Source organism: Alternaria alternata (genome assembly GCF_001642055.1).
Source record: "Alternaria alternata strain SRC1lrK2f unplaced genomic scaffold CC77scaffold_36, whole genome shotgun sequence".
Classification (NCBI taxonomy): Eukaryota; Fungi; Ascomycota; class Dothideomycetes; order Pleosporales; family Pleosporaceae; genus Alternaria; species Alternaria alternata.
The window spans coordinates 96,292-110,558 of NW_017306225.1; the positions used below are offsets into that span (position 1 = coordinate 96,292).

At 52.4% G+C, this 14,267-nt stretch overlaps 7 protein-coding genes across 7 annotated transcripts; 3 read left to right on the plus strand and 4 right to left on the minus strand.

Annotated features, from left to right (window-relative positions):
- Nucleotides 1-1,196: 1,196 nt before the first annotated feature.
- CC77DRAFT_949826 (hypothetical protein) lies at nucleotides 1,197-2,476 on the minus strand (the record flags this gene model as incomplete). Its single annotated transcript, XM_018535281.1, has 3 exons — nucleotides 1,197-1,999; nucleotides 2,048-2,326; nucleotides 2,380-2,476. 3 exons carry the CDS (start codon nucleotides 2,474-2,476, stop codon nucleotides 1,197-1,199), a joined length of 1,179 nt encoding a protein of 392 aa, XP_018379362.1.
- A 171-nt stretch (nucleotides 2,477-2,647) lies between these two features.
- CC77DRAFT_976168 (mRNA turnover protein 4) lies at nucleotides 2,648-3,664 on the plus strand. The gene is made up of 2 exons (XM_018535932.1): nucleotides 2,648-2,899; nucleotides 2,954-3,664. Exons 1-2 carry the CDS (start codon nucleotides 2,709-2,711, stop codon nucleotides 3,468-3,470), a joined length of 708 nt encoding a protein of 235 aa, XP_018379363.1. The 5' UTR covers nucleotides 2,648-2,708; the 3' UTR covers nucleotides 3,471-3,664.
- Nucleotides 3,594-4,485, minus strand: CC77DRAFT_581777 (hypothetical protein). Its single transcript, XM_018532348.1, has 2 exons — nucleotides 4,198-4,485; nucleotides 3,594-4,123 (listed from the first exon to the last, which is right to left on the minus strand). The coding sequence occupies exons 1-2, from the start codon at nucleotides 4,259-4,261 to the stop codon at nucleotides 3,717-3,719; spliced, it is 471 nt and encodes a 156-aa protein (XP_018379364.1). The 5' UTR covers nucleotides 4,262-4,485; the 3' UTR covers nucleotides 3,594-3,716.
- Nucleotides 4,486-6,313: 1,828 nt separating this feature from the next.
- CC77DRAFT_582136 (hypothetical protein) lies at nucleotides 6,314-8,653 on the minus strand. The gene has a single exon (XM_018532349.1). It carries the CDS (start codon nucleotides 8,387-8,389, stop codon nucleotides 6,713-6,715), a length of 1,677 nt encoding a protein of 558 aa, XP_018379365.1. The 5' UTR covers nucleotides 8,390-8,653; the 3' UTR covers nucleotides 6,314-6,712.
- CC77DRAFT_582896 (hypothetical protein) lies at nucleotides 8,486-11,277 on the minus strand. The gene is made up of 2 exons (XM_018532350.1): nucleotides 10,968-11,277; nucleotides 8,486-10,912 (listed from the first exon to the last, which is right to left on the minus strand). The coding sequence occupies exons 1-2, from the start codon at nucleotides 11,157-11,159 to the stop codon at nucleotides 8,918-8,920; spliced, it is 2,187 nt and encodes a 728-aa protein (XP_018379366.1). The 5' UTR covers nucleotides 11,160-11,277; the 3' UTR covers nucleotides 8,486-8,917.
- A 204-nt stretch (nucleotides 11,278-11,481) lies between these two features.
- CC77DRAFT_1026192 (hypothetical protein) lies at nucleotides 11,482-12,179 on the plus strand. The gene is made up of 2 exons (XM_018526210.1): nucleotides 11,482-11,612; nucleotides 11,671-12,179. The coding sequence occupies exons 1-2, from the start codon at nucleotides 11,579-11,581 to the stop codon at nucleotides 11,892-11,894; spliced, it is 258 nt and encodes an 85-aa protein (XP_018379367.1). The 5' UTR covers nucleotides 11,482-11,578; the 3' UTR covers nucleotides 11,895-12,179.
- Nucleotides 12,180-12,291: 112 nt separating this feature from the next.
- CC77DRAFT_1026193 (UPF0052-domain-containing protein) lies at nucleotides 12,292-14,218 on the plus strand. The gene is made up of 4 exons (XM_018526211.1): nucleotides 12,292-12,625; nucleotides 12,672-12,689; nucleotides 12,738-13,026; nucleotides 13,171-14,218. Exons 1-4 carry the CDS (start codon nucleotides 12,385-12,387, stop codon nucleotides 14,075-14,077), a joined length of 1,455 nt encoding a protein of 484 aa, XP_018379368.1. The 5' UTR covers nucleotides 12,292-12,384; the 3' UTR covers nucleotides 14,078-14,218.
- Nucleotides 14,219-14,267: the final 49 nt, after the last annotated feature.

The following is a 14,267-nucleotide window of genomic DNA, read 5'->3' on the forward strand; positions in this document are numbered from 1 at the left end:
CGCTCCACACAGCAGCATGAGGCGCGACGGTTGTCGCGTTTGAGAAGCCCTTAGTCTGCGATTGCTCACCACAGCATCGGAACAAGCACAGCAGAGCATCAATTCAAGGTAAGCGTGAACGTGACGGCAAGCGTGAATGCAGGCGGCTGGCACGCATCCGTCGTACCTGGCGTGCCTCGCCGTACGCGCCCACAATTTTGGTGCTGACAATGTGCGGCACAGCGCGGCCCATTTCGGTATCGTGAATACTTACTCGAGTGAGCCTCGTGCGGATCGCTCGGGTGAGCCGAGCATGAGAAAGATCCTGACGAGCATCGGTGCCCGTGCCGCCTGATCGCGGCCATCCTGACACGCTCGTCGCCCGGTCAAAAAGCCACGGAAGGGAAATTATTCAGTTTTGGCAAAGTCGTAATAGTTCGTTGATCTCGAGAGTGCCAGCTTAGCTAGCTCGTCGCCCGTCTTGTCGCCCTACAGCTGTCAATCTATAGTACCAATCGCTTCCCTGCACGATTAATTGCAAGGCTTACGCCAGGCACGGCGGTGTGAATGGTGGACGCGTCGGCAAGCGAGCGACAACAACCACCAACCCGGAAACTGACTTATTATCCACCAACGATATTGATATGATCCGCTCCGAACGCGGCCTCGACCGGATCTGCACACCTCTTCCCACACTCAACTGGCGGAAGCTGAAGACCCGTCCATGTATGCTCAAACTTTTGTCTTGAAAAATGCCATGTGTAACAGATTATTGTGAATCGTGCTACTGCATTGAAAACAAGTCCAAGCAGCCCGATGCAGTGTGACGAGCAGCGAACATCCCCATACTATGTTTCAGCGTTGCACCACTCGGGACCAAACTACGCCATAATGCACGCTTCGCTACTTACTCGAGTCCTAGCTTCTGTAGTATGTCGTGTTCAGAAAACACATGGTCGTCATCGCATGGGTATCGTGAAGGCCCTTCCGTCCTTCGTTTGAGTCCCGCTGTTTGACGCGATCGTCTTCTGGAAACCATTCCTTCATGCTTTGACCATGTGCGGGAGAAGTGTTTCTAGAACCCCCACTGTCGACGGTAGTGGTAATCAGGTCTGATTCAGTTGAGTCAGTTCGGCCGATTTGGGATCCTTCCTGCGCAAAGAGGAATGGTCTGTCTGTCTAGAGATTCAGATGTCGCAGTCTGTGCCTGTTTTCGTTCATGACGAGTACTGCAGCTCAACACCAACAGAACGGACCATCTGCTCTCTCTTCTTCAGGTCCAGACTTGCACCGAGCGTGAACAGCAGCTCCTTAATCCTGCCCTCCCATAACACCCCAATGCGCCAGTCCTGATCGACCCTAGCCTTGAGCACTCCAGAGACGTCGTCATCTGGGGAAACTGTTGAGCGTTTCCAATCTGGACGCAGCTTCTTGATGGCCCAGTCTACGTCGGTTGTGTTGCGAATACGCCAAAGCTCGCACCCGAGCTGCAGCTCGCTTTCATACGAATAGAAATTGAAGTCGAAGCGAGAGGAAAGGGCCAGGTTGGGGCCAGCCTTGACAGCATAAGTGGAAGAAAGATTTCCCATCAACGGATTGAGCGTGAGCGTCATGGTATACGGAAAGCCCGCATGGTTGGGCAACGTGGCGAACCTCACCCCTGTGCTGATACCCCCGCTCTTGTTCAGTATGCCATAGTACAGCTCTGCGCCTGCACTGAAGCGACCATCCACAGGACCCACTTGCTCTGCAGCGAGCGGTTCTGTAGACGCATCTCTGGGGCCTGGACCGAAGTTGTAGAGACCCCGGACGCCCATCAACGCTGAGTCTGTGCTGTACATGTATTCCGTGCTGTATTTGCCGAAGTCGTTTTGCAAGAGTGTCAGGATCGTCCCGCCATTGTTGAGATTGGAGTCGCTGACGGCGGCGATCCTGAGCTGTCGTGTAGGGGCGAGGCGGCGCAAGTACAGGGCTTCGAGCCTCTGCTGTGGTAGGAATATGCGGCCATACAACAGAGTATCTGTCATAAATTAGCGGGAATACAGAAAGATAGTGTCGTCAAGCTCACTCTTGCGGTCTACCCTTTGGCCAGCATGCCAAACCTCCCACCACCACTTCTCGTCCGGTCTCCGCAGCTCTTGTACATGCTTGTAGCCTCGTATGACATTGTGCAGGTCAATATGGGACGTCCTGAAGTCCTTCTGCAGTGGTAGCGACGAGTACAGGTAGGACACTGAGCCATCCACTACGCCCACGCTGCCTAGTGTGTACGATGTTGCAAAGTTGGGGGCGGCTAGAGAGGAAATCTGCATGCGCAGACCTCTGGGTATGTCAAAGTCGAGCAACGCTGTCAAGTGCAGTGAGTATTGGGTGTGGAACGCCATCTCAGGAGTGACGTACCTCGTGCCGACGCGTTCAGTGCGCCATAGGAATTGTCCACGTTCCAGCTGGATGCCTCGTAGAATGCATGTTGCACACTATCCATAAAGTCCAACATGTCTCTGTCATCGGCAAATCATGTCGAGCGAGCTGGGGTGAGGTCGGAGTGCCAAATGCTTATACTTTGGGGAATGTGAGAAGGATCCACAGCGGAGTTCAGCCGCGGCTGCACCAATCGGTGGTTCGCCAAAATTCCCCGCTCATTTTTTTGGAAGTCGCGAACCTGCAACTTCGAACTTTTTCCTGAGCGCAACCTCAACCAACCACAACACTTGCACAGCACCGCCAAAATGCCGAAGTCAAAGCGCGCGAAGGTCGTACATCTTACCAAGACGGACAAGAAGGGCAAGGAGCTGTCTTTGAAGCTCTTTGCCAATGTCCAGGAAGCGGCGGACAATTTTGAGCACATCTTTGTCTTCGCCGTAGAGAACATGCGCAACTCGTACCTCAAGGAACTTCGTCAAGAGTTCGCCGATAGCCGGTATGTCTATGGGACCGCTTTTACCGAAAGCGCGCATGGTTAACGATCGCGCAGATTCTTCTTCGGAAAGACCAAAGTAATGGCGAAAGCGCTTGGACTCACCCCAGCTGAAGAGCACCTCACCAATCTCTCGGAGCTTACCCAGCATCTCAACGGCAATGTTGGACTCTTCTTCACCAACCGCGATCCCAGTGAGATGATCGAGTACTTTGCCAACTACTCGCAAACCGACTTTGCGCGCGCCGGTATCGTTGCTACACAGACCTTCACAGTCCCCGCGGGTGTAGTCCACTCAAGAGGTGGAGAGATTCCCGAAGACGACGACGTGCCGCTCCCGCACAGCATGGAGACCACCATCAGGAAATGGGGCATGCCAACGAGGCTCGACAAAGGCAAGATTGTGTTGGATGTACCGTATACCATCGCGGAAGAGGGCAAGGTCATGAACAGCCATCAAACAGCGCTACTGAAAATGTTCGGTGTGGCCATGGCAGACTTCAAGATCGATCTCAAGGCCTACTACACCAAGGCGACCGAGTCTGTGACCGAGGTTGGAGCTATGGAGGAGTAAGGGACAAGCGAGAAGGAACAAATGCTCAGTTCAGTTGCATTGTGACGGCGTTTCTTAGGCGTTTGGTTTTGACCAGGGAAAAGTATGCTAGATGACTTTGACAGACAGGCTCAAGTCAACTCTACGAGCACATCACAATATACCCTATTATGTTGGCCCTATACATCGCTAGACCTCTCGGCAACTATTATACTAAGGTGTTGCTTTTCAGCTTCCCGTTCTTTACCACAAAACTATCACGGCCTGCTACAGCATCGCTAATCCAGCTACAAGGCCTCCCACAAGAGCTCCGAATGTCTCTGGGTAATTTACAATACCTGCACCCGTCTCAGCTGGGGCCGATGCACTCGCCGTAGTCTCATCAGCCGTAGGTGTCGCTGTGCGCGAAGTCCTAACCGACGTAGAGGAGTGTGTTGAGGAATGCGTTGAGGAATGCGACGAGGAATGCGAAGTTGTAGAGTTGCGCGATAGCGTCGAAGTCGAGAGTGTCGAGTTGGCCATAGCGCTAGACATGGAGATGACACCAGAGCTCCTCGACGCCGTGAGAGTGGGTAAGTTTGAGAGTACGGGAGCGGACTCGGTGACTGATGGAAAGACGATGGTGCTTGGGCCGAAGAATGGCGCGGTGTCCGGGTCGAACATTGGGCCGGTATCTACATGTCGGATCGCTTGATTAGAGTTGTATTCACCAAACAACCTTCAGCACTATTGCTTGACTTAAACTTACAGCTCGAGGTCTCTTGCGCAAGCGCAAGAGCTACAAGGCCAAACAACGCAACGACCACCTTCATCTTTTACTTTCTGGTCTGGGTACCTAACCCGGTGTTTTACACTAGTAACGGTAGAGGTGAAACTCAATACTGATGGCCCGCGGACTTTGAGACGTGCAAGCAAGCAGTAAGACAGTAGGATATATTAACAAGACGAAGAAACAAAATCCAGAGTAAAGACCGACTAGGAGCTGAGTGAATGCGAGAGAGCCCAACACGCGCGCGCATCACGAACGACAGAAAACAGCGTCTTTATCTCCCATCCACTTGCCCTGTCCTGCCCAGCCAGTTCTGGCCCTCTCAGCCCCTAAGCATAGCATCTCGTAAAGAACAAGCATACCAATACTCTGCCGGCGCCCGCCCAATGATGGCCGCCCAGTCAGCGTGCCCAGAAGGCACGTTCATCTCCGTGGGGCTAGACGTGTTTCGGATGGGGGCTCGTGTTCTCGTGTCTACCGTGTGCATGGCTGGCAGAACGCGCGCACTCTTGGGCACCTCGGGACTCTAGTGGCGCCTACCTAAGCCCATCTGCCGCTATTGTGCATTATCGGACGGCGCAAGGTGTCTTTGCATCGGAAATCGAAGGCTAGAGGCAAAAGAGAGCAGGTGATGCTTGTGCCGAAAGGTTGTTTTTGTGGTGGACATGGCATTTGAATGCGTCTTAGTGGACGTTGGAGGCGCGTCTGCGGTGGAGTCACCCCACATGGTGCCCCTGATGGCTTGGCAGGTACAAGCGATGTGAGGCACGCATGCATGACGTGCTTCTTCCTCGTCGACCGCGGAACCTGCAACCGTTATCGCAATACTGGTTCTGGTACATGAGATTGTGCGCAGATCGTTGCATCTGGACTCTACTTTCTCAGATAACGTTTCCGCACTCTTACCTTCCATAATTGCATATGGAGAAGCTATCACGGTCTCAACGGATTGTGGGTTGCTAATGCTGCTTGGTGAATGTAGGAAACGCTTGTCGGAGACGGCCTATACAGCTAGCGATCCAACGAAAGTCACAGTATAGTGAATGGCATTCTTTATATTCTGAGAAAGCAATGATGATAGAGATTACTAGAACAGTCTATCTGATAGCTTCCATCTCAGGATGACGCTCAAGACAATGGCCGTTCTACGAGCCCACTGCGCAAGTCTTTTACCTCGAGCTGGGCCACTCTCTTGTTGAAATCGTTGTCAGTTTGCATAGTGAAGGATATCGCAAAGCTACAGGACTGCTCGGTCTCATCCAACACATGTAAAGGGCCGGCGCTGTACCCGGTATTATAACTACTTCGACCTCTATGTGCGAAATCTAACAAGGCTATGCGTTCTTGACCAGATTTGTACTTCAGTGTCTCTGGAGGTGATTTCGAGGAATCTGTCTCGAATACAGATACCATGAAAGTCGATGTAGGCACAATCTTCCTACGCTTGTGTGAGCACACGTTGAGCAATTCGACGTCCTACAACGTACATAGATGACTCCCTACTCAAAGACCATTCGTTTTTCCCCGTGCGCTTCTGAGGAGTAGTGGTAAATTCTTGAGCTGCAAGAACCTGCGCGCTCTCCGTGATGGAGATCTTCACATATATCTCGCGAGTATCTATAAGATGAGCTCGTGTAGTTGTGAATGGAAAGTATTACATGCCAACCAATCTTCGACTTAATCCAGTAACAGACAAATCATCGATGTAACCTTCCTATGGTGCTGCGATCAGCTCGGCTTTTCGTTTCTCCACTATATCAGCATATAAGCCCCCGGGGTGAGCCTCCGACGGCTCTGGGATTATATCCATAGTTTTGCGAACGTAGGAGGGGCGATGAGAGGCGCGCCGTATACCTAGGAAGCAGGGATGATATCACCCCACCTGCCTAAACCAGAGAAACGCTGTCTTGTCAGCACAAGCGTAGTGAGACAACAGTGTAAGTCCTTTTACGATATACTTCTGGAACTACGGAATCAGTTATTGCTTTCACACGTCCGTGTTACGTTCTCGACGAAAATTTCTAGGCCTAGTCTATAGATCGTCTCGATTAGCTGCAAGATCAATAACCTTTCTCGTTACAACGCCAGCAGTAAGCCTTCTCCATTTTCAGCTTTCTAGGCCCTGACAGGCTCGAGACTGATTGCGATAGATATCATGGTGTCCTTCGACCAGCGCATTGTTCTCCCTGCGGAAACTCAGTCTCTCATCAGCACGCTTACGTTCGTTTTCTTTCTCCTTGCCATCGCCTTTGTAATCCTCAGCATAATGATATATCAGTTGACCATGACGATTCGGGCGCAGAATGAGATATTGGGAATGAGAAATCGTATTCAGGCGAGGAGGGTGGAAGGCAAAAAGGAGTAGAGCCAAAAATGACGAGGAACACGGTGCGTACATGTAGCATTGGAACAGTATGGGATCATCCATGGTAACATGTATTAGTTTCGTATAGCGGTCATCATTTATCTCCATACCGAAAGCTTTATCCGAGTTCTACGCCACACTTGGTTCGTTGGCGCTGCTTGTTCTTAGCCTTGATTTCTCCCTTGAGTACCTCATTAAGTCCATTCCACGCTTCGCATACTCATCAAAAGTTGCTTTCATCGCGTGGTAACCCCAGTATAACCCAAGGCCAAAGAAATATATTGTTGTCAGGCTAATGAGAGCGGTGGGTACAGAAAGCATGATCAGACCCAGTCGGAGATTGTGCAGCATCCCAACCAGAAACGAGCACACCATCGATATCCATGCAACACCACATATAATCTGCGTAGACAATGATCCTCCTAATGGGGGTACCCGAGTCTTGCCTTTCTTCAAACGTCGGTTGAGATGAATTGTCTTTACGTGAGACCATGCCCAAGAAAGAAAGTAGATAAATGCAGCGAGAGTGCAAAATACTGAGGTGATGCCACAAAGGTCATATACTATCAGATGTAAGTCAATGGCTCGACTTTGCATACTGAGAAATGTGCCAGCAAGCGAGAGTGGTAGGAAAAATGCGGCACAGTAAGTCAAGGCTGATAGACTCAAAGCTTGTCGTTGTTGCGCGAACCGGTTGTATACATCCAGGCGTTTGTCAGCCACTTCCTCTAGATGCTTGAACTGCGATACCAGGAGCGAGCTTCCTATCTCAAGTCGATAAAGGGTTTTCTGGTAGTTTGCACGAAACTCCTTCGTGATAAGGTCCAGAACCCGAGGATCACTCATATGAGTAACGAATCTATGCATCTCCTCAGCCTTTCGTATAATCGATTGGGTGAATTCGAGACCAGCAAGGCGGTTGTCAAGGTGTTTCGTAACGACAGGAGCAAGGGTGTCTACAGGTAGCAGTTCCTGCTCTAGCAGAATGAACTTCTCGAATATCGTGATATCAGTTTTCAGAAGTTCCAGCAACAAGAAACTCGGGAAATCCATGGCATGGCGTATAGGCTCATTGAGCATTTCCAAGAATCTACAAGCAGATCGCCGCTGCCAGATCGAGGCTGGGACAGAATTATCAGGTACGCCGAACTTTTCTTCGTCAGGTACACCGAACATTTCCTCACCAGGTACGCTGAACTTGTATACGCTGCTGACGTCGTACTGATCTCGGAAATCGAACCAAACAGCCGTATAGTGGTTCTCGGCACCTCGGATCATATGCATCTGACTGCGCACTACAAGCTGATTCATGCGCCTTTCTGATGGTATCATCGCATATTCGGATAAGAGCACCTTGTGAACCTGGCCAGGCTGTATAGAAAGCCAACCAAGGAGGCATCGCGGATCATATGGCATAAGCAGTTCTTCGTCGGCGTTTGATGTATTGTTGGATTGGAAGGCGTATCTTTCGAGGCCGTTTCTTTGGTGATTTACTCTTTCGATATATCTTACCGAAGACTCGATCTGGCGAAGTTCGAAAATGAAACGTGCGTCTTTGTGTGACGAGCAAAGGAAGATTTGCGCAGTTTCTGGCATCTGTGCCTGCAACGTGGCCGGCGGAACCTCTGACAGCGGGAGAAGCTTTGGAGGCTTAATCCCTTGTAGATCGAGCTCGAGCATAAGACTGACATTTCGAGGCAGGGCGGCCGAGGTATCGATGCGGACTTGTTCGGCGGGAGATCGAGCGATCGCATGTACGTCGTATCCTTCCACTCGATCCAGCCAACGGTCATATATGTAATCCATGACTATGTTGACGATGCGACTGTATGTTTGTAACAAGATGAAAAGTAGGTACGAGAATCGCAGCTCACAGCGCAATCTTGCCCAGCTGATATTTAATAGATTACTGCAAAAAGACTAAGAAGTGAACACACCTCCAGCGGGGTAATGCTTCTGCATTTGTGGAGGCTGAACGTGCGGCTGAGGATGTCATGCTGCCAGGCATTGAAGACGGCGGCAACCACCATCGTAGCCGAGAACCCAGACAAAGCAGCAAAGCAAGGGCGCAGACAAGATCGAGAAAAGAAAGGGAGAAAGATTGCTTGATAGAGATACTGGAATGAGATTTTTGGACGCTGCCTTCCTTGCTACTGCTACTTCTTGACTTTCCAAGGATGTCATGTCCAAAAGAGGAAGAGCGACAAGCAAGCCACATGCATCCTAACAGTAGCCTCACCAACAGGGCGCACTTGACCCGCCCACTGCCTATGATGCATTGCATTAAACACCTACCAATAATCATACATCTAAGAAGGGAACCTCACAACCGCATCAACGCCGTCGATCCCGACTACGACTCCTCGAGCGACTCCTCCGTCTACGCCTCTCCCTATCATCACGCCCCCTATCCCTACTCCTCTCCCTACTCCTTTCACGACTCCTCTCTCTAGGCTTACGATCGCGGTCTCGCTCCTTGTCCTCAGCATCAGCAGCAGAAGCAGAAGCACCACCACCAGGCTGGTAGCAATCACTCTCCAGTCTCCTACTGCCCCTATCCCTATCCCTATCCCTATCTCTCCCTCCATCCCAGCGATCATAGTCCCTCGCCCGATACCCACGTCCACCACGATCCCGACTATCATCCCTCTTACGCGGAGGAGGGCGACTGTCATCGCGCTTGCGGTCACGCTCACGGTCCCGACTATCGTCGCGTGGCTTCCTTGCACTACCGCCCGCAGCGCCCCCACCGCCAGGGACATAGCGATCGATATTCTCCGGACTCCTGGAGCGCGAGCGGTTGCGGCGGCGGGCAGGTACAGGGCTCCTGGAGCGCTCTCGTCTTGCACCCCTCGAACGGGAACGTTCGCGGTCTCTCCGCCGCTCGTCGCGAGCCGGCGAGGGACTGCGTGTTCCGTAGCGTGATTTACGACGTGAGGTGTGGGTTTCGCGTGAGCGGCTCCGACTGTCGCGACGCGAGAGTTTGTCGTCTCGGTCGTCGCGGCGGGACGGACGGTAGGAGTGTCTGTCGTCGTCGCGGCGGGAACGGCGGTCGTCTTCGTAGCGGGAAGAACGTCGGTCTCTGTCGAGGCGGCTGCCGCGCGAGTGCGAGCGTGTTCTGCTGCGCTTTCTGGTGCTGCGTGCGATGCTGCGGGATCTTGAACGACCTCGCTTCGAGGGCAGCTCGGGCGGTTTGTCCCATCTGGCCTTGGCTGATTCCGCTGCTGATGGCGCGTCTGTCATGGTGATATCTTCGCCCTTGGCTGGCGTACCTGGAGCAGGAGATTTGGCATCTTTGCTCGGTGACCGTTGCGAGGGTGAGGCGGGTTTGCTGTCGAGCCTGGCCAGTCGAGGATCACGAGGAACAATCGACTTGGGAGGCTGCGCCTTCCGCATAGGAGGTTCGAGAGATTCGGACCGCTCAAGGACAGGTCGCTGTCGTGATTTCTTCATTTGCTCGCTCTCCTGTAGTAGAAGTTGCAATGCCAAGTCGTCGTCCACCTTGATGTCTTTGATGTTTTCAGGCTTGATAGATGAACGGCGTTCGGGTGATCTGCTTCTTGTCCTGCTCCTTCGCCTGCTCCTGTCTCGTCCACGACGATCCCTATCGCGCTCGGGAGTCCTGCTACGGCCACGGCCACCACAATGGCGCCCACCTCGATCTCGGTCAAGCTCCTCTTGTATGCGACGCTCTCGCTCGGCGTCTTCTTCGCGGATCTTCTTGAGACGGGCTTCTCGGCTCTTCTCGTGTTCCTCTCGCTCCTTTTTGAGGCGCAGGCGCTCTTCTTCTCTCTCTTTGTCAATCCTCTCTCGGTCTTTGCGACGGCGCTCCTCGTCTTCCTTGTCGCGCTCTTCCCGCTCCTTGCGTCTCCGCTCCTTCTCCGCTTGTCGTTCTCTCTCACGGGCTTCGTCTTCTTCCTTCTCGCGGCGCTTGCGTTCTTCCCTCTTTGCTTTCTCCTCGCGCTCTCTCTCGCGCTCTGCCTCCAGCTCCTTCTCTCGCTTGGCCTCTCGCTTCTCTCTGCGAGCTTCTGCCTCTTGAGCCCACTCTTCTTCGCTCTTGCTACCTCGCTGTTCCTCCTCGGCAGCTGCTTCGGCACCAATCTCCTGGATGCGGTACTCGCGCATTTTTGGCACCCCATGCTCGTCGATCAATTTATCCAATAGAGTGTTGACCGTGTTCATAATGTTGCCATAGATGTCGCTGCGCTCACCAGCGCCTTCTATAAGCGTGGTTGCCATTCGAGGATCCTTGGACAACAGAGAGGGATTGCGGTCGGTTTCGCGATCGACGAGCTCCTTGAGCGCGGCTTGCAGTTCATCTTTAGCAGGCTAGAGCGTGATTGTCAGCCTGCGGTGTTACAACAATAAATATTTTGCCACTCACCCCTGACACGTATTGCTTCATCAGGTCTCTGCGTATATCGTCGTATGCGCCCTTCTTGCGAAACATGTGCACGAGGCTGTCGATAGCTGATCGTTTCGCCTGCGAAAGTGGGAGCTCCGAGGGCCTCAATTTTTTGCGCATAGTCGCAGCGCCATCGCTCTCGGGTGCGCGCTTGCGGCTGATTTCCGCCATGGATGATTAGTCGTGGTTGCGATCAACCGTTTTGGTGTCGTTTGTGTCGCGGCCAGGCGCAGGATGTCGGGGGTGGGAGAGGCTGACGAGCAGCGAATGACGTAGAGGCGCCAGGCTGCTGCCCCAGCCGAAAATGGTTACAAGGAACGAATGGTAGGACGAGAAGTGAAAAAGTGAGAGACAATATCAGGAGAGTCGCGAAATCGGCATTGTTGCGGAGGTGAGGTCGGCGGACGTTACTTCCGCATCCGCGTGGGTGGTTCGTTCTTGGCATTTCCGAGCTTGACAATGGAGCATCGCAAGCCATAATCCCAGTACAGCGGTGACAACGCGCCTCCACGACATCCGTCCCAATTGCTGCTGCTGCACGCGACGACTTTCTCATACCAACACAACTATCACCATCACCCCAATTCACCATGGTCCACAAGGTCCTCTTCTGGAGCGGGCTCGGTACGTCCCCAACAGCCTGCGCGTGCCCACCAAGGACTCTGCTGACGACCTTCACCAGGTGTTGCCGCGAGGCTATGGCAGCTGGGCATTGAGATGCGCCCCCTCTTCAACAAGGAGTCCCTCTGGGTCTACCCCATCTACGCCGGCGCTGGTGGCAGCTTCGGCTACTGGCTCACTGGTGTTGAGCAACGGCAATTCCGACTCCTGGCCGACCGACGAGACGCCCTACTCGAGAAGAGACAGCGAAGGAAGGAGCGTGAGGAGGCTACCGGTACCTCCTAAGGTGCTGTCACCTGCAATGGCATGACGCGGGTGTGTGAGGGGTAGATGAAGCTGGGAGCTGGCAGCGGTATACACGTCTAGAGCGTCATCGCAATCATGCCGGGACCTGAGATATCATACGCTGCATTCAGTCTTCATGATGGGCTAAGTTTGGCGGTGCCATATCCGTGGGGGCTGCATCTGCGCTGAGAGCAGCTTTCTACCAAATCTTGGCTGGTGACTCGATTTGTACATATCCCATTTGAAAATCAACCACAAATGCAAAAACATAATCGCTCAGCCAATGTCAAAACGTGCCTTGAATGCGAGATATTGCCTAGTCGAGTAACGCGCTACACTACCCTAACGGATTAGTGCATGACTCTTGCCTCTGCTATTCTGAGCTTATGAAAGAACATCCATGTTAACGAACACTCTGTCAACATCAACATGACTTGATAAGACCGCCCCCAAGACCCATGTGGTCAAAACTTGCTCCACGTATCTTGTCATGTCTACCGAGAACTTCCTTTGGCCTCATGGCCACAACTCAACCCCGGTCTCTTTAACGACGAACGGCACCCTCAGAACCAAAGGCATTGTTGTTTTCTCCGGCGGCAGCGCAGCCAACAATCTAGTCGATGTGTTCAAGAAAGTAAGAGAAGACAAAAGGTGCCCGCTGAGCTACGTCATTCCTATCAGTGATAACGGCGGAAGCTCGTCTGAGCTGATACGCGTTTTCGGAGGGCCAGGTACGCAACGTTTGGTGCAAAAGTAGCACAACACTAACAGTGGCAGGTATCGGTGATGTAAGGAGTACGCGCATACCGAAAAAAGTTTGACGATCTATACTAATCCGCCTAGGTCGTCTCGTCCGTCTAATCCCGGATGACCCCGATCATGATGATAGCGAGAAAGCAGCCATCAAGACCTTCTTCAACCATAGATTACCCAAAGAACGTTCCTCGGCAAGAGAAGAGTGGTTGCAGATTGTAGAGGCTGAACATGCACTCTGGACGAATATTTCGACCGCGAAGAAAGAGCTAGTACGGTCGATACTGAACGTTGTCGCATACGAAATCGTCAAGCGTCGTCGACCTTCATCTAATTTTGACTTTTCAGGTGCAAGCATCGGTAATCTATTTCTCACTGGGTATGTACAGTCGTTCTACTGAAGCTTTGTGTGTTCATTCATACACTGTCTCGCAATCCCATATCGTGTTTCTCGCTCTGGCTATCTCAGACTCCCCTCTAACTTCTTATTATCATTGAAACCGTCGAAAATTAACGTTTCTAGCGCTCGCCTGTTCACCGGCTCCTTCGAATCTGCCATCTATCTCCTCTCGAGCATATGTTCCGTTCCCAGCCACACTTCCGTTCTCCCCGCAATAAACACCAATTTCACCCACCACATCTCCGTGAGCCTCACAAACGGCGACACCATCACCGGCCAAAACTCCATCTCCCACCCCTCCATCTCAACAGCCCTAGTGCCCGGCTCAGATGTCCCAGCCATTGACGAAACAGAACAGCACGACCGAATCGAAGACGCCAATCTCCCCGGCTCCCTCCCCACCCTCCGGAAACAATACATCACCTTTTCCAAAGCCGACGAAGAGGAGCTACCAGCAAGAATAGAAAGGCTATGGTACATCAACCCCTACGGCCAGGAAATCCGGCTCTCGGCCAATCCAACGGTGCTGAGTGCGCTGAATGATGCTCAGGCTGTTATATACAGCATCGGCTCCCTATACACGTCCATCATTCCTTCTTTGGTACTCAAAGGGATTGGAGAGGCTGTTGGTAACCCAGCTATCCGCTATAAGATCTTGATTCTAAACTCGACAATCGATCGCGAGACGGGGCCGTCGTCCGACCCATACTCAGCGCTTGATTTTATAGCCGCCATCGCAAAGGCATGTGAAGAGTCGAAGAATGTGTTTGGTCCTCTCGATAAGAGTCAGTATAAGAAGTACGTGACACACATCATCCATCTACAGGGGCCGGGGACTCCGGCGGTGGACCGAGATGAGCTCAAGAGCATTGGCATCGAGCCAATAAGGGTGTATGGGAAGAAACACCAAGGGGAGAATTTTGTGAGGTATGATGGGACAGCTTTGGTGCAGGCGCTAGAGGTTACGATGGGGAAGAGGGATCCGAGGATGCCTAGTCGACGGAACACTCTGGAGGGGCCGGCGAGATGATACTTAGACGGTAAAGTTAGTCCGATATCTCTTTTCTTACTATAAGGCGATGCACACCTTGTGGGTAGACAGCAGCCTTTCTCCATTGCCTCGAAGTCTATATACGTATACCTTGCTATAAGCAATACTAATTGTACGCCTTACCTCGCTTAGTTAGCGGATAAATGTTCGTGCATCTAACCCCAGTTGC

Coding starts and splice junctions, on each gene's coding strand:
- CC77DRAFT_976168 (XM_018535932.1), top strand. CDS start 2,709: ATGCCGAAGTCAAAGCGCGCGAAGGTCGTACATCTTACCAAGACGGAC. Junction 2,900..2,953: donor CAAGAGTTCGCCGATAGCCG/GTATGTCTATGG, acceptor ACGATCGCGCAG/ATTCTTCTTCGGAAAGACCA.
- CC77DRAFT_1026192 (XM_018526210.1), top strand. CDS start 11,579: ATGGTCCACAAGGTCCTCTTCTGGAGCGGGCTCG. Junction 11,613..11,670: donor CCTCTTCTGGAGCGGGCTCG/GTACGTCCCCAA, acceptor GACCTTCACCAG/GTGTTGCCGCGAGGCTATGG.
- CC77DRAFT_582896 (XM_018532350.1), bottom strand. CDS start 11,159: ATGGCGGAAATCAGCCGCAAGCGCGCACCCGAGAGCGATGGCGCTGCG. Junction 10,913..10,967: donor TGAAGCAATACGTGTCAGGG/GTGAGTGGCAAA, acceptor ATCACGCTCTAG/CCTGCTAAAGATGAACTGCA.
- CC77DRAFT_582136 (XM_018532349.1), bottom strand. CDS start 8,389: ATGGATTACATATATGACCGTTGGCTGGATCGAGTGGAAGGATACGAC.
- CC77DRAFT_1026193 (XM_018526211.1), top strand. CDS start 12,385: ATGTCTACCGAGAACTTCCTTTGGCCTCATGGCCACAACTCAACCCCG. Junction 13,027..13,170: donor GGTAATCTATTTCTCACTGG/GTATGTACAGTC, acceptor TAACGTTTCTAG/CGCTCGCCTGTTCACCGGCT.
- CC77DRAFT_581777 (XM_018532348.1), bottom strand. CDS start 4,261: ATGAAGGTGGTCGTTGCGTTGTTTGGCCTTGTAGCTCTTGCGCTTGCG. Junction 4,124..4,197: donor TGCGCAAGAGACCTCGAGCT/GTAAGTTTAAGT, acceptor TCCGACATGTAG/ATACCGGCCCAATGTTCGAC.